General features: G+C 42.6%; 1 protein-coding gene across 3 annotated transcripts in view; it reads right to left on the bottom strand.

Annotated features, from left to right (window-relative positions):
* Positions 1–23,232, bottom strand: part of MAPKAPK3 (MAPK activated protein kinase 3) — a 49,992-nt gene that overhangs the window by 9,703 nt on the left and 17,057 nt on the right. For all 3 annotated transcript variants that reach the window (XM_065642822.1, XM_065642823.1, XM_065642824.1), the window contains exons 3-6: positions 5,289–5,428; positions 4,384–4,448; positions 2,155–2,234; positions 343–469 (exon numbers count right to left, since the gene is read on the bottom strand). In XM_065642822.1, coding sequence (XP_065498894.1) covers positions 343–469; positions 2,155–2,234; positions 4,384–4,448; positions 5,289–5,428 — 412 coding nt within the window. The remainder of the gene's footprint in view (positions 1–342; positions 470–2,154; positions 2,235–4,383; positions 4,449–5,288; positions 5,429–23,232) is intronic.

The raw sequence follows: 23,232 nt of genomic DNA, 5'->3' as shown, positions 1-23,232 counted from the left end.
AATCATGAAGCTGAGTTCAAATTATGGCTTTTATTGCATCATTCAGAGGAAACATTGGGATTACTTCAAGTGTAATCAGAAGCAACATGTTCTCTCTCCTTGATCGTCATTTGCATCCCCTGCTAAGGCTGTTTCTTCTGCAACCAAAGACAAAAGCAGGTGCACTGAACTGTACCAGAACCAGACTAGTTTTGGATTGGATGCCAGTTTAAATTCTGCAGGCTACCTCTTTGCATTACATCCACAATAGAAGATATCCCATCTGTTCCTATAGTCCACAGGCCCATCATAAGAGGAGGGATGAAAGACTGAAACACAAGAAATGAATCTTGGACAACTTACCCACATAATAAGGAGTGTAACAGGGGGTCTGCAGTGCATTTTGTACAGTGGTTTCTTTGGCAAATCCAAAGTCTGTGAGTTTGAGTACAGTATCCTTCTCTTTAGAGGTGTAAAGCAAGTTTTCAGGCTGAAAGACCACCAAGAGAAAGGATAAAACAGACAATAAAGCGATGTCTCTAATGAGCTGAAAGGTCAAGCCATTCATATTTGCCTGGATCACCACTAACATCTGAGTCTTCTTAGCTCTCTCACATCCCCATCATGCCATGCAGAACATTCCCTCCCAGCATTTTTGCCCAGACTACGGATCAAAATCTTTCTCAACACGGTATTTAAGAGAGCAAATCAAAAGACTTTCATCAGGTCCACTGGGTGTCAAGTCTGGCTTCTTGAACCTCTCCCTAGTCCACTGCACTTACTGGGCTTGTTCTGCCTGCTCAACACTCTGTTCAGGTAGCTGAGGTGGAAGACAAGAGGAGTCACCAGCCGCAGTCTCTATGAGTTGACATAAGTCCAGCGGAACTAACAGATACAGACACAGTCCCCTTCCTGCTCCCCACCTCTGTTCTCCTGAAACCCAAGTTCATTCCACTCTTGCTCCACGCTCCACAAAGGCTCTCCAAAACCAGAAGTGGCACAGAGGGAAGTACAAGCTCTTGTGCACAGGACAATGGCACATCCGCAAAATCTGCAGTTGTTTAAACTTGTTTTCCCATTTCTCAGTCATAAGGAAGCTATGTCCTCTCTCATGCCAGGGTTAGGGGACATACAGAAGAAATGGCTTGAAAGAAAACAGGATTTTGGATCTATTAAGCAATTTGAACTATTTCTATGTTGGTTCACTGAATGTGTGTAGGTGGTGTTTGGGGCTAAGCACTTCAGTATCTGTGCTGCTGATAGGCATAGGCACATAGCTCCACAAAAGTGAAGAGATTTTTTGTCTCTGAACTGTTAAGCCATTCTCCAGTTCCTACCTAAAGAACCCTCAACCATCAGTGATACCAAGCAATGGCAGTTTTCCCTCCAGCTAAACACACAGAAGCATCTGTAGAAAATTCACAAGCTCAGAGCTGCAGAATCAATCAGATGCCTCAGTCTGTCATTACCTGACCTGCTCTCCCCACACTCCATCGCTGCCATATGGCTGTGCCAGAAATGCCTCGGTGCAGCTACCTTGTCTCTCCTTGTGCTGTGTACTTTATAGAAGGAAAACAAAATACAGTACTACAAACTCTGTCAAATCTCTACAACAAGATTTGGGTACAAACTTCACCTAATACAACACACTGTAGTAACTGAGAGCTTCCCATTTTCCCAAATGTTTTCATATACCATTAAAGTGGATTAGATGCATGGAATTCCCATATATGCAGTTTCTCCTGTTTCTGATGGGGAATTCGGTGGTGGTGATGTTTTGTTTTGTTTTTTAGGCAATTATGATTGTGAAAACAACTAATATCTGGCAACGACTGTACTTAGAGGTATAGTGTCTAGTATAAGTTCACTTCAGGCAGTGTTATTTTCTTGTTAATTAACTGGATTGCAAGCTGGTAGTACCTCTTTAATTGACCATCTGACTATCACCAGATTCTTCTGCATTTTGTATGCAACTGGAAGGCATTAGCACACATTAATATTCTGACCTGTGACTAGTTGCAAACTAGTTTTGAACAGATCCTTCCTCACACTGGCAGAGGAATAGGAACACTTTGACCATCTGATTGTACTCCTAGTTCTATTTAAACCACCACTGCCCATTTGCTTTTCTGCTTTATGCTGTTTTTACCCTGCCCACACACCTTCAGGCCTCACCTTGACGTCTCTATGGGCAATGTTCATTGAATGCAGATACTGGATGGCTGTTCCGATGTCTCTCATTATCTCAGCGGCCTCTATAAATACAATTTGAGAGAAAGGTCACATTAACATTCCCACTGTAACTCAGGGACATGCTTGGGAATGCTTATGACTTACAAACAGCTTGCTGGAATACAGGGCTAGCGTCAAGACTAGAAAACCTAAAATTAGCCCTAACAGCTGTGTTTTGGTTTTGCAGGCAACCATACCCCTCAATTCCCCGGCTGCTCAGCCCTCCTCCTGAGCAGGCACTGCAACTCAGTGGTTTAGACTCCTGCTCTTTATGAGCTTGTAAAATTGTGCTTTAATTTGCTCACCAGAAAAGCAGCAAGAACAGAACAGGCACACAAGCAACATGCAAGACTGTGGAGAAAGGGGCCTCAACCAAGACATTTCCCTGACTGTCCAGGATGTGTCCTTGGTTGTCTGAGACAGAAGTTTAACTTTCAGCTTCTAGTTCAGGGGTAAGGGGAGGATCTAACAGATTTTCTAAAAATAGAGCAACGTAACCATATAGTAATTTTAGGATAGGACAGATCTTCATTCCCCATTTTCCTCAGGAGAAAAAAAAAAATTAACGGTTCTATTCTGCAAAGTCCAAACTGCCACCTTTGAAATAACACATTTCTAAAATTTAACATAACCCCAATGGGAAATTGTAGTGGTTGGTGAGCTGCCTTGCAACAGTAGTACTCCTGAAGCCTGGAAGAGGTTTCACAGCAGGGAGGAGTGACATTCCTATTGTACCAAGTGAGCATCATTTTACTTATCTATTGACAAGGAAACAGAATTAGTGACTTCAACCTGACCCTCTGCTTTCTGCGCAGATAGAAACCTCAGCTGCAGTAGTGAGAGAGAAGGTAGAAATTCTGGTACTGTAACCTGGAATCCTTTGTCACGTGGCTCGAGACTGAAATTACAGAATCTCAGGCGAGGACAATCAGAAGGCATAAACACTCATCTACTTCAGGGGAAACCATGCACAATCCCCTCTTTCCTGGCCCCAGCCAAAACCCCTGGCTCCTAATGGGAAGTTGTGGCTGATATATAAACAGCCAGTGAACCTGGGGAATCCAGTAGAACAGGGCTCATTTATCTCAGGAAAGAATGAGGGTGGTTTTTTGTTTAACACTCCCAGATGATTTCTGAGTAAGTATTTAGAATGTTATATAACAGTATTTTATGTAGAAAATCATGGTTTTAACAGAGTGGAGTCACTAATGATCACGGAAGCAGTTTCCCCCCTGGAATCTTGTATTTTAGAGAGGAATAAATCAAGTTCCTGGAAATGCTCGTTTTCCTTAAATAAGTCTCACAGCACTCCAAGGATTCATCTCAGGCTAGGAAAGACAGGATCAAAAAAAAGCCTGGCCTCTATACCAGACTAGCAGAACAGTCACAGTGATTTACAAGCTCAGGTGTAAGTTTTTCCTTTTCCAATAATTTTGTCACAATGCTAGTTACAAACACTAACATTTTGACTCCTGAGCAGAAGCAAGCTCTCGTCTGTTGTGAATGGGCAAGGAGAACCAGAGTCAAGCACACCTGTGGTACTCTGCAAATAATAAATAGCAGAGACAATAAACATGGCAAGACTATCCTATTGCAAGCTCTGTCGCTGACTCATAGCAGGACTTTAAACTTGCACATAGTGCCTATTATAGATGAGCAGGCTTGTTTACAGTGTGGTTAATAACACTTCCTTTCAAGTAGTACTTTAAAGCCCTCAAATAAGAGATGTTTCATCAAATGTGATCTGCTCATTGTATTCATTATCTAACAGTAGAGCTGTGCACAGTGATACTGCTTGAGGGACAGCCAGAAGAGGGATCACAGTAGGAGCTGCGCTGATCACGTTAGAGGTGGCCTGGAGGAGAGCAGGGAATAGAGTAACAGAGGCTGCAGTGGTTCAGGAATGAAGCAGCTGAGCAGATTTGTATGAAGAATTTTCCTCTAAATCTTCCACATTGTGCCTGATTGCGGCCAATTCTAGTAATTTCTGATTTTCAGGAACTTTAAAAAATAACTTTAATACAGAGTTGGACAGAAAATAATAATAAAAAAATAATTAAAAAGTAGAAGCAAAAATCAAATAAAAATTCCTGTAAGTGAACTAAGCAAGGAGACAGAGAAAGGGAAAAGCAATCTTTCACAAACTTTAAAATTCAACTTGTGACTTTTCACCTCTCTCAGTGAAAGCTTGATCTCCTCTCTCCTGGATCCTGCTAAACAGCTCTCCTCCCTCCATGCTGAAACAAAGAACACAAAAAAGCCCCCCACATTACATGAGCAGAAAGCATCAAATTAACACCTGACTGTGCATCCATACAATCACACTGAGCCATGGCAGGAACAGATTAGAAGATATTACAGGTCTCCTATGCCAGTGCTTCCTAAACATCACAGTCATTTGAATCCATGCACAAAGCCATTCTGATATGGAATAAACAGGAAACAAACCAAGATCAAGGAGTTTTGATGCTTTTGGTTTAACGTACTCTGTCACATGGAACATGACACACATAGTTGGGAAGTCAGACATGCTGGCACTGAGAGACTGACAGTAATCTTGTTTTATGTAATGGTTGCAGATGAAGAAAAAAGAAAGAAGGAAGCAAAGATACTGAAAAGGATTATTAATTTGTCCCCAGCGAAGAAGACAAGAACTGTGGTATTACAGATCAAGGAGAGAAGTGAGAGTGAGAGTCAAAATAGTAACAAAAAGGATCATATCAGATCATAGGATTTACATCTGAAGTTGGAAGCTAATCACAAAGTGCACCATACTTCTACAGACAAATCTTTCAAGATTGTATTAATTAGTCAGTGCTTTAATGAGGACAATTGTCATAGAGTATGAAGTAAATTTATTCTCTGGTTAAGGCTCCTCATTCTTCCATCACAGAAGACAGCTGGAGCAGCTATACACTTCCCTACCAGTTCCGCAAAGACAACAAAAGGTTTGCTGTGCAAACTAAAATCACACTGCTGAGAAAACTCACCCAACTCTCATCTAAGCCAACACATTCTCCCCAACCCTCCACCCCATCAAAGAGCAATGCTTGGTGGGGGCTGCTGCTGGTCCATACCATTCCATGACAATGAGGAGGCATCTCTTTCCATGATGTATATTCTCATAAACATCCAGGACATGGACAATGTGGGGACACCCTGATGCTCGCCAGTGATATTCTACCTCCTGACGGGCTTTTGGGTTGTCATACAGCAGCTGTAAAGAAATAGGAGAGAGCAATGTTAGTGAGCCAGCGTCATTCTGCTTTAAATTGGCACCTACATTTACTTGAGCTCAAAGGTGGTGGCAAAGGCTACTCTTTGCACTTTCTCCACCCAAAGGATGTCAATCCATTAAAAGACTTTCACCATCTCTGGGCTATTCAACTTCCTAGACTGAGGAATACAGAAATAACTGGTCCCTTGGAATGCGAAGGACCTCAAGTGGAAGTGAGGAGAGATTTTGAACCTGAGATGGAGACAGACCTATCTCACCCACCTCTGGATGGAAAAAAGCAAATTTTTTTCCTACTGGTTTGCAGTATTGCAAACAGAGGACAAATCCCTCTGCTAAGGACAATAACCCTCCCACCTGCCTCCACCTGCTGGGAAAAGAGACTTCTAGGTGCAATGCAAATCCTTGAAGTTCAGTAAGATTTAAACAATAAAGACTTTCACACTGACTCCAAGTGTGCTTCTTAAATACTACACAAATTTCTGAGCCCATCAGGGTCAGAAAAGGACCTTTGACTATCTAGATGCCTGAACTTTGTTCTCTGTCACATGCAAGGCCGGTTTTTTTAGAGGCGCTAATCTCTAGAAGGGAGGCGAGAGCTCATCTTTCCTGATCCCGCAATCTTCTGCACAAGAAATGTGTCCCTTCCCATTTGAAGAGCTGCTCTGTATCAGACTCTGCAACTGAGCTTTCGTGCAACGGGCACGCTGCTGAATCACAGCTTTTCTTCTCTGCCTTGTCTCTCCAGACACCACTAACACTTTGTGATAGAGACGCTCTCTTTACTGCATTTATACAGTTCATAGACAATATGGCTGTGATCCGCGTTTGATACTTTATGCTCTATAATAATAATTGTTGTAATTATGGAGCAGCAACAAAACTGATGCTATATAAAGCATTATCAAATGCATTGAAACAGAATAAAAACCAAGCAAACAACAATCACCTCTGACCTATTTGCCTTAGAAAAAAACTACAACAATTGTGCAGGAACTGTTTTCAAACAGGCAAACAAGAAGTATCATTACTGCAATACCAGGCCTTAGCCTGAAGCTCTTCTCACTGATGTTTGCTATCAAGCCCCAGTCAAAACACAACTGCATGGTAATTGTTGAAAACACGTATTAACATGTAACCTGTCATTAGGGACCTATGAATCAGCCAAAAAATGAGATTGCTTTTCCATCCAATTGCAAGCTAAGGCACAAATAGTGTCACAGGCACCTCTCAATACAGGGAAACACACGATTTAAAGGTTACAGGAAGGCAGACACAAATTCTGGTTTCTTTATTGACTCAAATACAGACAACTTGCATCCCTGGGGGAATAGAAAAAAACCTTACACCTCTTTGCTGCTTGAACATCCCTTTCAGCAAAACAGACACGGTAGCACGGCAGGAAAGGCCTGTACACTTTATTAAATGCTGGGGAAGCGCTCAGGAACCACTGGACAGAAGGTAAGAGGCTTCTTTTCCAGGCTGGGAACAGGAAAAGGGTGACAGGTACTCCTCTGCCAAGTGCACATTTTTGTATTTTTGTGAAGCACTGAGAGGTTGCAGGAGGGGATGAGTGGGCTCGGGAGGGCTGCTGGCTCCTCAGCGGAACGGCCAGCGAGCTGCACCGCCGTGACCACCCCGCAGGCTCCCTCAGCTCTGCTCCAAAGGCTGCAGCGTGACACCAGATTTTCAGCAGTGCAAGGAGCTGAAGATGCTTTCTTGCCAAGTTCAATGCCCTTGCAGCCAACCTACTTCTTCCACAGCTGCCGTTCTGCACCCCGAGCACACCCTTGTGAGATCACTAACCATCCGCCTCTTCCTTCCTGCTGCAGCCTGGCTATGGCCTGATTTCCAACACAAATAACTTCCTCAAGAAAGAGATGGCTGCAATTTGGACAAAAAGCCCATTAGCGAGTCCAAGCGCAGTTGCTTCACTTCTTTCAGCCATCAGCCCATTCAGCGGCTTTTCCTTCACAGCCACTGTGTTCCAGCTCAGTAGGACTGTCTATCAGCATTTTCCCCTCTGCCCTTCTGAGTTTGGGCTGTTGCCTAGAGGTCTCTTCAAAGTTCATTAAACTATGTGTGCAACAATAAAGCCCAAACACCCTCAGGGGTAACCAGGCCATTTAGGAAAGCATCACAGGCTTTACTGCTTGGATGTTACTGGTTTAATGCCAATTCTGAGCAGGATGCTTCAAAAACCTTCTCACCTATCCTGTGCTACTAATTAGAGATAACCATTCTCTTTACTAATGTTAACTGCACTATAATCTGTGTATCTTGTGCTTGCACAGTGTGCAGAGATGTTATTTTTCATGTTTGTACCAAGTACTTATGAAAATTGTTTCACAGAATTGAATCCTCAGTCTCTAAAGAGCTTTTACAGGGCATTTTGATACACACAAGGGTGCTGCAGCTTCTTTTCTTCACCCCTACAAGCAAGTTTCAAATATTCCTTTAGTGCCAAGCTTGGATGTACTCATGTCAAGATGACACCTGGAGAAGCAGAGAAAAGGAAATGCAAAAATAAAGAGCAGATACACATACCAAGCTACATCTGATATATCAACCAACTGTTAACCTTTGGATTTCTCCTTCTGAATCTTTTCCTTTTATCTAAAACTGGAAGCCATAACTATATCTTTTAAGACACCTTAGAGATGCAGACACCTGTAAAATGAAAGCCAGGCAGGGTTGAAAGCACCAACCTCTAAAAAATTTAGGTGATGATTTAGAAGCATAGACTTAAAATCTAAGCCTACTTGAAAAAAACATAAATGGACATTCTGCCGTCTTCCTAAGCCTGAAGAGAGACTGTGCTTCTGTTGCTGCAAAAGCTTTGATAAGACTCTGACCAGGTTCCCCTAACATTCTATCAAAGCGCAGAGGTAGCTGTGAATAAACCCCAAGTTTCAGGTAAGTTTTCCAGCACTGCTGGTTCACACTGGTTTGAGGAAAAAGCAGCTTTGTCAAACAGTATCACCCCGAGGAGCCTCCAGTCCTCCCCCTAGAGCTCCCACACAGTTCAGCTGAGTGACAGCTTGTTACGATGGGCTGTGGGCAGGATCATGAACCAACCGAACTCCAAAACAAGACAAACCCAAGAAAAATGACCCATCTCCCAATTTTTCATGAAGCCATATCAGTGATCCAATGCACAATGCACAGCAGCCTTTGCATAACAGTGAGGGGATGCCCATGTGCGTGGTCAGGCACCACAGTTTGGAACAGGAGCTGCACAGTAGAAAACTGTATTTTTGCTGGAGCTCAGCATTACCAAACCACTGCCTGAAAGAAGCAGATGAAGCAAATACTAACAGCTCTTCAGAGAGAGAGGAGCGAAAATGGGCAATGGACAGCAAGAAAGTACAAGAGCTCTTGAGCCCTAATACCCAGTGATTCACACTCTTCTCAATATCTGAAAAAGCCGGAGGGGTAAGGGAGCTGCATCACAGGCTGTACTTGGCCCATTTCGGAGGAACGACAGGGCAGATGCCAGGAGACCCTCCAGGACACCCTGCTTACTCAGCGCCCGGCGGTGGAGGGAGGTCTGACCTCGAAATTCTGGGTAACGGCCTGATTCAGGTTAGCAAGTGCCTGCAAAACAAAACACATTCTAAACTGCATCTTGGAAGGCCAGCTCTGAGAAATTTCTCCTTGTGCAGAATTTCTTAATAGAAAAAAAGAAAAAGAAGACTAAAAAGTGACACAGTATCTTCTAACTGCTTTTCCATTGATTCAGTCGTGTGTAAAGAAGGAAGGACAGCTGGAGCCCTCAGACCTTAATGGTCTGATCTATACAGGAAAGAGCCTTCTAAGGACTCCAGGGAGCAACAAATGATTTTCTGGGCATGTTATCCATGGGCAGGGGTATGAAACAGGCTGCGGACAGGAAGCAATGACTTCATTGTGACCTCTTTAATATGCATGAGCAGATGACACAGATTACTACTACACCTGCTATCTGTTCCCTACATACGGGATTAAGACCCCCACATATGCTTTTTTATTTATTTTAAACTTTAAGCAGTTCCTCTTAGTTCCAAACAGTTGTGCTTAGATTAGACCTGTTACAGGCTCAGTTCTCACCTACTGCATGTGCCACAGTAAAGCGGCATCTGACACTGCAAGCACCTATTACTTACTTGCACCAACTCCAGAATCTGAATTCTCCTTCAATAAACAATCAGTTTTATAATCTCTATGCTATTTTCCTCACAGAAGGGCTTCCAGTTATTAAAACAGAAATGAGACCAGCATAAACTTTCAGTCCTAAGGGTCCTCAATGTGTAATACTGATATATAGGCATTTAAATATAGCCTTATTTATTTTTGTAGCTGGAAAAAGAAGTCTCCGTTCCGTGGGTAAATGTCTAACTTCTTTTGCTTTCTTTCCTCTGCATGTAGCCGTTACAAAAATGCTGAATCCTACAAATAAGCCTTGGAATCTAAATTCACGCTGATGCACAGAAACTAACACCAGAGCAGCTCTTCCAGTCACTCTTTATTCAAGAGGGGTTGATGGCAAAAGGAGGCTTGGATAATGTTTCTTTCATCTCCTCTCTCCCCTATGCTACAAAAAGAAGAGGAGGAAAAAAGAAAAAAGAGCTATCACTATGACTTTGGACATTTTGTCTTTTATTACATCCTGATTATTTGCACTACATCTATTAATTTGATGTTAACAATCTTTATCTGTTTCCAGATCTCTTCATAAGGGAGAAAGCCATCCTTTGTGTCAGAACGCTAAAGGAATTGAAATTATCGAGGTTTTCTTCTTCACGCATCATCGCTGACAGTCAGTCAAGCTGCAGCAAGCAGCATGTGTCTTTTTGCAATGGCAGCCCAGCAAACAGGGAAACCCACACATGCAAATCTTGAAGAAAGCGCTGAACTTTATCCTTAAAATACAGGACACATTTCTGCTCAAATTATTTAGTACTCAAGCGTCAGTCTATAGAGAAGTGATAAAATCAGGGTAGGCATGAGTGGGTCATCACTAATTCTTTCACTTTCCTGCTTTTATTTCAAATCCAGCTTAGGCTATTAGAAATTAAATCTGCTTGGAGGCTTCATTGAAACAAACTGTCATCTTGGTTCCTGCAGAGCTGTCCAAGCTGCTCCCACAGCTGGTGTTAACTGGCATCTCCATCAGTCTCAGGTAGACAGCCAGCCCCGAGTTAATACCAGCCAAGCAGCACAATTCTGCAACACTCCCGCCTGTGCCATCTCATCCTTTCACTAAACCTACAGGGTTTTACTGTCCGCACTGAGGGACCCTTCTCTAGCCACTTCTCTCCAGTCTTCCAATCTCTACTCAGCTTATCCTCTGAAATGGCAAAAGCTACAACAGATCTTTGGTATCTTGCCAGTATAAATGAGAATGAAGAGGACTCGGAGAGGACTGCCTGCGTGTGGTGTCAGAGTCACACTCTGAAACCAATTTCCTGCTGACACATGAGGCTTCAGATTTCTTAAGCACATATTTTTAAAGGTAAAACAGGAGAAAGAGTAGAATGGACAAAAATAAAAAGAACAGGTTAACAGAGAGATGTGCTCTTTTGTAAGAGTTTGCACACTGGACATACAGCAAATTTGTTGAAGTATTTAGCTCTCCGAGCACTTTTGCTTCTCCATTCCCAGAGAGCGTACGCCACATAAATATTATTTTGCTCCAAGCCTCTCTACTGCAGTGAATCAACTAGGTCTCTCAAAAATAACTTTGCTGTAGTTCTGAATTTTATTTATTGTAGCGGTATTCAAATCACCACCAAGCACTCAATATGACTTCACAACCCGAGGTAAATAAATGAGACATACCGCTATTAATTCTCTAATTACACATGCATCTAGCCATTGACTCTGCAAAGGTCAACTGTCATTTTTTGTAAGCGTTAGTGCAGATACAGCAAATACAACCGAAATGGCGAAGCATTAGGCCAGGATACATTTCAAAGGTATCCCCTTGCACAGGCGGGGTTAACACAAAAGGCAGGCACAAAAACGAGAAAAAAATGCCCATGAAGAAAAGCTACTCTCCTGATAAATACTCTGATAATATTACATTAACCTAATTGAATGGCAGTACCAAAAGTATGTGACTGTACATTCAATACTATGGGCTATATATAGATTTAAATAAAAAGCATGCAATGCATTTTGCTACAACCATAATATTACTTTGCATTTTAATACTGTGCTTGCTCTGCTGTGTGGATGGAAAAATAATTCTTACTGGCACCTTAAGATTCCAGTCATACTCAGTTACGACAGGCTACAAACCAGCTACATGCGCTTCTATTTTATTCAAAATATTGCAACTGTATTTTAAAAGAAAATATAAATCACCAACAGCTACTAACATGCTGTTACAAGACAAGAACATTCTCAAATGTTTGTTTATACAAGGAGAGCTGGAGATCAGCCCCTCTCTCCCCCTTCTGACAACTTCTGCCACAAACCCTGCTGTGTCACCAGCACTGACAACTGCATTCAGTCCTTGCAGTCAATATTCAGCACCTGGGGACACTCCAGACACACTTTCTATCCTTTCTTCCCTCGGTTCTTTAATATGCATATTATGACCATCTGAGATGAAACAAAATTGGGAAGTGCTGTCAAGGTGTTTCCACCCCTTCACTGTAAAGCCTCCTCTCTCTGCAGGGATCGGCAGAAATGCAGGATGAACAGGCAATTTGTGTTCACACTCTTTCAATGCTGGTCTTTGATCTGTCCGACCTTGATGCGGCTTTGCTCTGTGTGGAGATGCTCTTCACCACCAAAGCCACGGTCTCCTTCCTCGGAGCCGGATTTTGACTGTAGTGCCCCCGTGCACACAGCACAGGACACACGGCAGCTGCAGCACCTAAACCGCAGGATGTTCAGCCTGACACGCCAACGTTGCTCTGCCTAGAGCTTCTTCAGGTTATCAGCAGAACGCCAAACTTCCCAAAACCTCATATGACATAAATACCTATGATACATTGGGATTCTGATTAAAGTAATCTATAGCTCTACCACTATCTTTACTATTCCTAAATTTCTGAGTTGAGAAAAGGAAATCAAAAATTCCAGCTGAAAATTATGACACTTTTAACTTTATAGTTGCACTCTAGTACCTGATATGAAGTTTGCCTTCAAAAAGGAAAAGAAAAAGAGAGGGAGGAGAAAAAAAAAGTCAAAAACTTCACTCCTGCCAGCTATGAGTTCATAAATTCTGATAACAAGGATTCAGGTGACTTGGCTTCAGTAATTCATATATCTCCATCCTTGGCTTGTCAAAAGTAATAGAACTTGCTTGTGAAACTTTGCTGTTTAAGAAAATTCCAGCAGTACAAAAAATGCCATAGCATCTCCTCAGATCATGAGCCCAAACGGTCCCTCTGCTTCAACGTTAGCTACTCATACAACACTAAAACAGATTCAAGACCATAATCTTGATCTTCTAAGCGTCTAACACCTTTCCATGCTTGAATCAAAACATATGAAAGATCACTTAAAACTTTGCGACATACACTACAGCCAACAGTTTTGCTACCGCACCATAGTGAAATTTCCGCCACTGAGGATCCACCTTGTCTGCACAGGAGTCAGAGCTGTCTCGGGGGCTGCTCTGAGACACAGATTTCCACAAGAACTATCGCCATCACAAAAAACTCTCCCATTTGTTTTTACAAATGTCAGTTGTATTTCCTTGCCTTCGACTTTCTCCTGTGCAGTGACTGTGATGCACAATTCATCCAAAAAATGGACTAGCACTTTTCACGGCCACAAAATGGGATGGAATGTGTGTCTGCCAGGATGCGACCCTCTCACATGCTTCCCACTATTGACAGTCACAGTTGCCAAGTTCAATTTTAGCCACCCCTAACAATCCTCTTCCCAATAATATAGATTCTTGTTATATATATAGTCTTACACTTTTGTTTTTCTCTAAAAACAAAAACCACAAAAAAATCCCCAACAACACACCTAATTACTCTGGTAGAAATGGTCATTGCACTCCACACGTATTTTCCACAGGAAAAAGGAGAAAGAGCAAACATCATAGATGTTATTCAGAGTCCTTAATGCCCATTTGAGTGCTAATCAGCATGAAACCCACCTGTACAGCTGTGCGGGACAGCAGGACAATGGTACCGAGACCAGCGAGGCATGGCACACCTCTGTTGGAGCAGGATGTGGCAGAAGGCACAGGCCAGAAAAAAGAAATACTGAGAAGATCTGTCTGGTGTTCCCTTTCCTAGTCTTCATGCTAGTAAGCAGTATCAGAATTAACACAGAAGTGATAATACTGAACAAGGCAGAAGAAAAAATTAGCAACACATTTAATCTCATTAACCTCAGATAACAGAAGCTCCAAGAAGAACTTGTGTTGCCCCCCCAGCCTTTCTCTATATTTCTTGCGTGTGTGACTAGAGTCATAAGGATCAAATCACTCAAGAACTCCCAGGAAAGGTTTGACATCCTTCCCCAACACAGAGAGGCTCTTCAGGGCACACGCTGGATTCATGCTGTAGGCACCTGTGTTTTCACTCTGCTCTGCACACCAGCCCCACTTTTTGACAGTTAATACCTCAATGAGCTTCTCCCCACAACTGCAGCTGTGTGCTCCCCTATGGCCCCACCATTTGGCAGCAGAATTCAGAATGAAGATACCAACCTCTCATATCACTGCCCACATACTTAAACTCCCTTTTAGCTGACTCCCCCTCCCCTTCCACTTGAATTCGAGATTGTCATCCATGCATGCAGAGCTTGGCAATGTGCCACTCCAGGACAGTTCTTTCTCATATACTGCTGTTCTTCCTCTTCTTTCACATTTCCTTTCTCTACACCCACACTTGTGCTTTCTGTCACATCATCTACCAGGCCAAGCGGTGTCTCCCTCTTCTGTTGCACCATCTATCTCATGTTCCTACATCATCCAAACACAAGAACCCAGAAATAAACCAAGAACTCTCAAATATTCCTTATCCCACTCCGCAGGGCTCATCTCCTTCTTTTACACAATACTTTAAGGGGAGACTTGCTAAGTCCCAGACATCAGTGGCACCGTCACCAACTGTACCTCACATCCCTCACAGAAGAGACACTGATATTTCACCCAGTTCTTGGGAATCTGACTGGAGTGACTCTGACCAGCGTAACGTCAAACATTCGCTCCTGAAAGCTGTCACCTGTGGGAACTTGACTTGTCTTCAAAAATAAAACAAAGGCCTAAAACCTTCAGCAACAACATCTGTAAGATTTCTCTAGTGCTTCGAATCACTGCTACATATGTTTTCACATTCATGTTTGTACAAGCTCTGCTGTTGGCATTTTCAAGCAAAGATCTGTATCTAAGTCACAACTCAGTAGATAGCTCAGTGGTTGATGGTTTAAAGGTCCATCAGGCATGAAGATCCTTGGAACTGCTTACTGTATACAGCAAATATATGACAGGGATGGTGTGACTGTGAATGGAAACAAAACCATGCAGCATTCAGCAAGGGCTAGAAATGCAATGGGAGCCATTAAGAGAAAGAGGAAAATAAATTGCTCTACCAAGACTTCTTGTGTTTATTTTGTCTGAATATGTATTCTAAAGTCAACTAAACTATTACATAGGAAAGGAAAGCAAAGAAATAAACTGGGGGAAGTGGGAATTCAACAGATGGAGTCAACATAAGCAAGTGACAGTGCAGTAAAACTGTTATTTATGTTGCAATTCTCATTGATTCATTTTGCTGGTGCGCTAGCTTAGCCACCCAGGGTTACAGCTTAGCTTGGCCAAAACAGCATCAGAATCTAGCAACCAAAACCATGACTTCTCTCCTGAGCCTCACAGCACACTCCTGGAGCAGCTAATGCCTTACAGTGCTCAGCACTTGATTAATTGCTCTGTAATATCCAGGATGCTGGAAAACACACATTTCCTAGAACACAACTGGGAGCTGTCGGTTCATACACAGCCTAACAGTCCTTCCCAGTTCCTTTCAGAAACCTTCAAAAGACACCATGCAAGCTGCCTTTAAAGGAAGGTCCCCATACCACATAAATGCCCCACCCTTCTAATCTAAACCCCTCCTGAGTCATAGCTCCCCTTCTTCATCCAAACCTGTTGAGCACCAGACTCCCGGAGGCTCCTTCAACAGCCAAGAATTCCTGCCCTGTTGAGTCAGGGCTCCCAGCTACTCCAGGCAGCAGACTGTATTTCCCCTAAGCTACAGATAGCAGGTAACATCTTTCCATTGTGCTGCCCACTTTATTTCAGTTTTTAGCCACCTAGCCTCCCTTTAGAGATCTTCCCTGTATGAGGACACGCTGTGGAGTGAGGGGTGGGAGCAGAGGGCTCTCCCTCAAACATCCATGTTCCATTTCTTTGACAGATGTTTGATAGAACTGCTTCACATTGCCTGCAAGCAGATGACAGAAAGCAGTCAGACACCACAAAGGTAGAACAGAGTAGCTCAAATGAGAGGATTCTTTTTGCCAAAATTAAAAGCATTTGTTTCACATTCCTGAATAGATTTCCTCTCTGCTCCTGTGTTGTGATGGCTGCACACGCACATGACTACACATGCAAAAGAAGAGGATCCCAAGAATATCTGAAGTCTAATGTTTTGACGTCTCAGCTAAAGCAGCACCATGCTGAGGACTGCAGAGGGGTCAGAAAAATGAGAGGCAGCAAAAGCACTGCTGAGAAAAAAAAAAAAAAATTCCAAGAATTTCAATCCTTTTCGTCTTTCCTAGCTGAAACACGCATCTGTTTCCCTCTCATAAGACACTGTCCTTTCCCCTCCTCTCCCTGCAGCGGTATCTGCCTGTGCTACGCTGCAATGTTGGCTCATTTCCACAAGTCTGTGTGCTTGAAAGAGAGAACTCCGGCCTTGAGCAAAGGGGAGGGGGAGAGTGAGAAAGCTGGGGCACCACAGAAAAGGGACTCAGAACGTCTTTCTGGCCTGAAGTCACCTGCCCAATTCCAACTAACGTTAGTACCATGGAAACAGTTGCCCCACAAAGGTGTTAATGACTTCTGAGGTGATGATTTCACAGCAGCAATGTGTCATCCGGTATCATTCTCCTAGACATGACACATCAGGGAATCGGGAAAATATACCTGCACTAAAGCCACGTTAAGAGATTAAACAGATTGTGTGAGCTGTGCAGCGGCTGGTCTCTCAGCAGAGCAGGGAAGAAGGCGCTCAGACGTGATGCTCTTCCCATCAGCTGGGAGGACAGATGCCCAAGTGGAGACAGGAAGGGTAAGAGAAATTTGCAGATTTTGAATATCACGCAGCACTCCATAAAACCTAGATGATACCTGCTTAATATGCAGGGTTCTGTCCAAGACCTGTCAGGTGGTGGCGATTTCAACTTTCAGGAGTTAATCCTTCCCTTATCACCAAAAATGCTTGTGTATTTATTTCTATATGGCCACATAACACTTTTCCAAGCAGTGGCCACTTTGAAAACCTTTAGAAACCATCTCTTGGTTTGTCTTTACCATTTGATAATCATGAGTCATAAGATGAAGCAGGGGGTTATTTGTCCAAATTCACAGGCATAGTTGCAGCCCTCCTGCCTCCCATTAGTTACCAATGGAAGTTAAAAGGGCTGCTCACAACCAGCAAGAGCCCAGTTCAAAAGAGCACTCCAGCATCTCCACCACTGCAAGCTTCTTGACTCTCATGTTGGGTGAAGGAAAATTCCCTGAAGGTCTGGTGAAAGAACATCCAAACAGTGATATATCGTTCTCATCACACAACTATGCATTACGAGCCCAACCGGGTCAAATGCGATCACTTTCAAAACACTTCTTAATACTAAATGATGACACCAACTACTGCAGAATCTGGAGACTTTTCAAAACTTAACGCATTCAACCTTAAAGCTCCCAAAGTTTCCGTTTCTTCTTAGCAGTTGACTATTCTAAACTAAGAAGCTGTGGTATTTTGAATGTGGGGAGTGTTCTGCCAGAACTCACAATCTATCACTAGCTCTATCTCCCAACTGCAAGATTAGAACTATTTTAGTCAAAACTAAAAGTTTCCATAGGAAAATATAAAACAGATGGGTAGAAAAGCATTCTTAGGTCCTGGACGAAATCACCATTCAAAACCACGAAGAGACCCTGCAGTTACACATCAGATAACCAACAGCTGATTTGCCTATTACATTTGGGTGCAGAAATCTACTTCCAGATCCTTGCTCTGCCTGAAGTAGATCAGAGTCTTCTACTTCATGACGTGAGTCCTTACAGCTCTTAGAGAACCTTTTGCTTGCCTACATTGTGCTATGTCTTCCACTGTTGCTTCCACTACTGCAAAACAAGATAGCAAAGTAGGGACATGCCCCTGAATATCTCAGATCCCATCTGAGTGGGAACCACTGTCTATTTTGGGATGGGTTTGGCTATTCTCATTTCTCATAAGGAGTTTTAAAGGTTCCTGGGTGTTTCTAAATGTGGGGAATACACATTTTTGTATTTGATAAAGTTTTCATGCAGTCAAAATACCATTTCCTGTTCAGTTTTAAGGGAAGTATTTCTGAAAATGATTATCACAAAAGAAAGGAAAAGGTGAGCCTTAGCCAGGAAACCTCCTCAGGGGTACGTGCACTCATTACATGCAGCACGAGGGGGATTCAGAAGAGCCTGAGAAAACAAGACACCTCCAAGACAAGTTTCAGGAATGCTGGCAGAACTAGAGAGCTGCACAGCAGGACTCCCACAGGGTCTCTGGGGGATGCCATGCGATAGCTGCACCTCATTTCTAGAACATACATTCACACCACAAGCACTACTGGAAAAATATTATTGCTCATTTCCCAAAAGACTGTTCCATAAATACCTATGCCTGTCTCGCTCATTTATCCCTGTGAGCCTTAGGTGAAAAGACCACGAGAACTTGAGACTTGGAATATGAAAGTGAAGCCTTTTCATAACTCTGCAACAAGCTTACCAAGGCAATTTCTAATAAAGGGGGTTTCAGCCTCTGCATCAGAAAGAAAAATTCTCTTGCCTTTTGAGAAAGATGGAATAAGGCTTGGCTGCAGAAACATGACTGAAATCTGGATGCTTACTCAAATGACTAAGCACATGCATATTTTTCATGACCTCAATTCTGGCTACACCACAATAATCAAAAAGAAAAAAAACAAGGCAACCAACATAAAAGATAGGGTCAGTATAGCTGAAGAGAGACCCATAATCACCCACCAGTTAAAACTTGATTAAATATTACAAAGCATGCAACTTCAGGTTTTAATTAAACAAATATTTAGGGAAGCTAAACCAAACAAAAAACAATCCAAGAACGTACATCAAATGAAGAGACCAACAGAGCTCGCCATCCTCCTTTAGAGCCACATCTGGAAACTTGGAATTGTGACATTTAGCCACAACCCATGATCCCACCTCTTGGTCTGCCCAAAAAAGGCCTGACTGCAACTTTTAAAGCTGCACAGCCTCCGTGTCTTTGGAAGCTTGTCAAAAAATGCTACCTCGTTTTGAGCTCTGTTCCCCTTGACAACCCCGCAGGCCTTGGCCGGGAATCCCCTGTTGTTTTGCAAGACATGCAATCGCTTTGCTCTGTCATAGATGCAGCCACCCAGTTTTCTTGCATATCTTTCAAAAGGTACCAAATGCAACAAATACCTGGCAGAAGCCAAAGAGAGAAAGATATTTAAATCCCAGGATCCAGCAGTGTTCTCTGGCACTTCAAAGGTGAACTTTGAAGGTTACATTCTGCAAAGATACTATCAAATGTAAAGATTAGAGATTTACAGATTATAAATACAGTGTTGTAAATTCTTGCGCTACTCCTCAGTCCAGATTTTATCTAGTCCATATTTGATAACATCTTTTCCTTTGACTACGCAAACCTTCTGAAAAACATTCATTGCTGCCTGTCCCAAAATTCAGGACACCCAGTCAACAGTCACATTTCTCTTCCTATCTTTGGCAATCTCTGTGCTGTTAGCCTGTAAATACTGGTGCCATAGATTTCCTTATTATCAATAATCTATTGTGTTCAGTGTGTGTTTATTATTTATAATAATAAAGACATCCTGTATCCAAGTTTACATTCTCTGGGTGGAGTTAGCACAGAAGCTCACTGCAGTAGCCCTACCAATTTAAGACATAAAAGAAAGCAGACATCACATGCACGATCCTGTGTCTTCCCTCCCTCTGTCAAGCCTCCTGTCTCTCCTGTAATACCCTTATATGGACTATTTTCACTGCTTGGAACACACAGGGCTGTAGGTTTCAAAACTCCAAGCAATGTTTGGATTTTTCAGATACGTTAATATTCTCCTACACAGCTAAACTGTCAAAGCCATGCCACTAAAAATTCAAAGGGAAAATGCAGCCTATATAGCTTATTTCCCTACCAGGACGATTTGCGATGTTTGTTGTAACTGCTACACACACCTAGAGAAGCACCTGTAAAAGAAGTTCTGATCCAGTCCAGGCAAATGAGGTAACTTTTGTAAAACAAAGTGAAGAAAAATAAATGAAAGCTGAATCCTCTTCTTTGCATGCTCCTGACAAAAAAAATTTAGCAGTAAAGCAGGCAAGGCCCAGGTTGCAGTTTTCACTGATAAGGCTTCAGTGAAAGCGAGGAAGAATAGTGATGCTTTATTGGAAGTGATTGATAGTAGAAGTAGAAATTCAGCTGCTGGTAGGGTTATTTTTAAGAAGTGTTTATTGAGAGCTGTTGTGTGATACAGTCTTTACACATTGCACAGACTGCAAGTTTGCTGCAGCTTATGGCCCTGGAAAGTGCCTATAAGGTTACACTACAGATTTTTCTCACAGAATAATTTACATAGCACTGCCTATATGAACTGCTATGGCATGGTTAAGATGCTATGCTCTTGCCATTAAGGGACTGTGCTCAGGGATCTCAGATCCTTTTTAGGTCAGAGACTTGTCTTTGGACAAAAACTCCCTGGACGTCACTTTCCTCCTATTTTACTGCAACAGGGTGCTTTTGGCACAAATTGCTTGAGAATCTCTAAAGAGATGACAGAGGCTGTGATAAATCCTGATAATATAAATGCTGTGCATACAGCATAACTTAGCAATTTCATAATTCTTTTGTTTCTCTAAATTGTTTTCTCTGAACCATTTAATACCCCCTCAATAAATATGTAATAAATCAAATGTTGCAGATAAAAAAAAAACCACCACACATTAGCCTATCTTCTTCTTGCTATCAACAGGCCTCTGTGGTAATTAACAAAAACAAAATACAGATTTCACAATACAACTAAACTTGCCATTTTAGTCCTTCTAACATTAGTAAATTCCAGGATTAAGGTGTCTGAGTAACTGAATATTGCTCCCTTCGTATGTAATGTATTAAACACGATATTATCATACACTATTCCACTCTCTTCAATCTCATCCTTACAACAGTTAGAGCACAACCTGAACCTGACTGGGATGGACGTTGAGATGGCAGAGTTACAGGAACTGCTAACTGTAGCCTCTCCAACCTCCTCTGCATTTTACATATAAACTGGAAAATGTAACATAGGACTGGTCTTGTGGTTACCACAGCAGAACATTACTCTCAAAAATCTGGATTCTACTTTTGTCCCTTTCTGATGTCTTCTACAATGCTCAGGAAGTCCACTGAGCCAAACTGGTAGCCACTAATTACCTGTACCTCCTTTCTTACAAGCCAGAACTGCAGTCTCATTTGCAAAACTGCTGGGTATCCCCAGCTGTAACAGAGCTTGGGTTTAAAAAGCTTGGCTTAAGTAACAAGTGCAATCTGCTACTAAGTACATTGAGGAATAGCGGAGAGGGATCCAAAAAACAAGCCACTCTCATTCCAGATATTTCAAATGGAGATCCCAAAATTCAGTGGATAATTTTATTCTCAAAAGGCTACCTTATTCCTCTTCTCCCCATATGTGAAGTAGGGGCATTAAAAGTTTATCTTAAAGCAATTCTGTGAAAATAACGGTGATCCAGGCATTATGGTGAAGACACCACAAAGCACAACCAGGAGGAAACGAAGAAGTCTGTTTCCAGAGTAGGTCTAGAATAACCTGATGTAAAGCAGCATGGTCCATGTGCTGAACAATGACAATGAAACTGCTATTGAAACCAATCATTTAACAATATAATAATTTTGCCTGTGCACTAAAAAAGGCTGATGTGCAGCAGAAAATACCAAGTGCAAGATAGTCAGAATGTATACATAGCAAGGATCCTGACATTTACTACATCTGAATGCTCAGTTTCCCAATCCAAAACTGCTACTTTAGGAAAAAGTTTTGTGTGTATGTGAGATGGTCTAGTTTTTGTGGTGTGGGCTGTTTTTTTTTTAGCAATAGCAAAACAACCCTGAAAATAACAAATCCCCTTACACATCCTCATACTGATATCCCTCATGACTTATCTGCAGGGTTACAGCACACCATCTACTGCACAGACCTCTGCCAGTTAGCTAAAGAAGTAGTAACTGACAATAACATAGCATATAACAACCGTGGATAAACAAGAGAGTGTAAGATGCTTTATACCAATGAGTTTTACAGCTACTCAATGCCTGGAGAGAAACAAGGAAACCAGGAGATTCTAGGATGCAGTCCTGCCTGGAGGGGTAAGCACTGTGCTAGGCAGCTTTCTATTTATCTCCTGCAAAAATAAACCCTCCTGCTGGTCCCATCTCCACCTCTGACCCTTTGCCTTCATCCTATCCCATCCCATCCCTCATGGCCCAAGAAATTCTATTCCAATCCCTTGAAACTCTTATAGCACCAGAGTTAGCTCCTCCTTGGTTTCTGTGGTCTTCCATTTCTTCACCCCCAAATCCCAGACTCCAGCTACTTTTCTTCCCCCTCCTCATTCTCCACCCTGCAGCTCCCTGTCTCTGCCTGTTGGGGCCCCTCGTTCAAACTCAGCCTTGACCCACTGCTCCCCATCCATCATCTTATTGCTCCTGTCTCTGCATCCAGCCTGTCCCGGCTGCTCCTCCAGCGATGCCTCCTCAGATCTCCTTCTCTACCACATCCAGGCCCCACCTTCTCTGCTCCCCGTTCTCTTTGCTGGTATCCAGCAGATCTCTGTTCTGCCATGCTTTTGGAGACAGTGAGAGAGCCAAACGTCACACTAGAGATTGCTTCTCTTAGTACCTGTGTCCAGATCTGGGATAGATTTCAGCAGCACAGGGATTCCAACCTTGGAAAATCCCCACTCTGCTGCAGTCTGTGGCATGCCCAGTGTAAATGCACCTTTGGGAAAGTTAACTGCTAAAACTGAACACATCTCTATTGACCATTAAAGACATAGAATTAGGCTGAACTTGGGATGATTTTTAGGGTGACACGGCAAGACACTCCTAGAAAAAAAAAAATCACCCCTCAATAAAATCCCAGTAACAGTCAAATCACTAGAAACATAATTTATATTTTATGAAAGCAAAACAATTTTTCCGCTAGTCATATTACTGGAAAGGGTTGAAATATTTCTGCCGAAACGACTCTTGCAAAACTATTTCTGTTCAGCACAGGAAATACCATCCCTCAAGTCTGTTGGAATATGAAGATGAGAGAGGCCGTGCAGATCAAGGCAACCCCAGCAGGACGCTGACCACCAGCACGGCCTGCAGGCTGGTGCTGTCTCCAGCCCAGTGCTTTCCAGAGTCACAGAAGAGTTCCCTGCTAAGAGCACTCACAGCACTGACCTCACAATAGCATCATTTTTCCTGACAGCTATTTTTTCCTTTTTACACAAGATTTATCACATTGGTCACAGTCCTGATGTCTTCACTAAGATAAACAGC

The sequence above is a fragment of the Caloenas nicobarica genome, chromosome 11 (genome assembly GCF_036013445.1).
Source record: "Caloenas nicobarica isolate bCalNic1 chromosome 11, bCalNic1.hap1, whole genome shotgun sequence".
Classification (NCBI taxonomy): domain Eukaryota; kingdom Metazoa; phylum Chordata; class Aves; order Columbiformes; family Columbidae; genus Caloenas; species Caloenas nicobarica.
The sequence above is the reverse complement of the archived record's forward strand: the minus strand, read 5'-3'. Positions and strand labels throughout refer to the sequence as shown.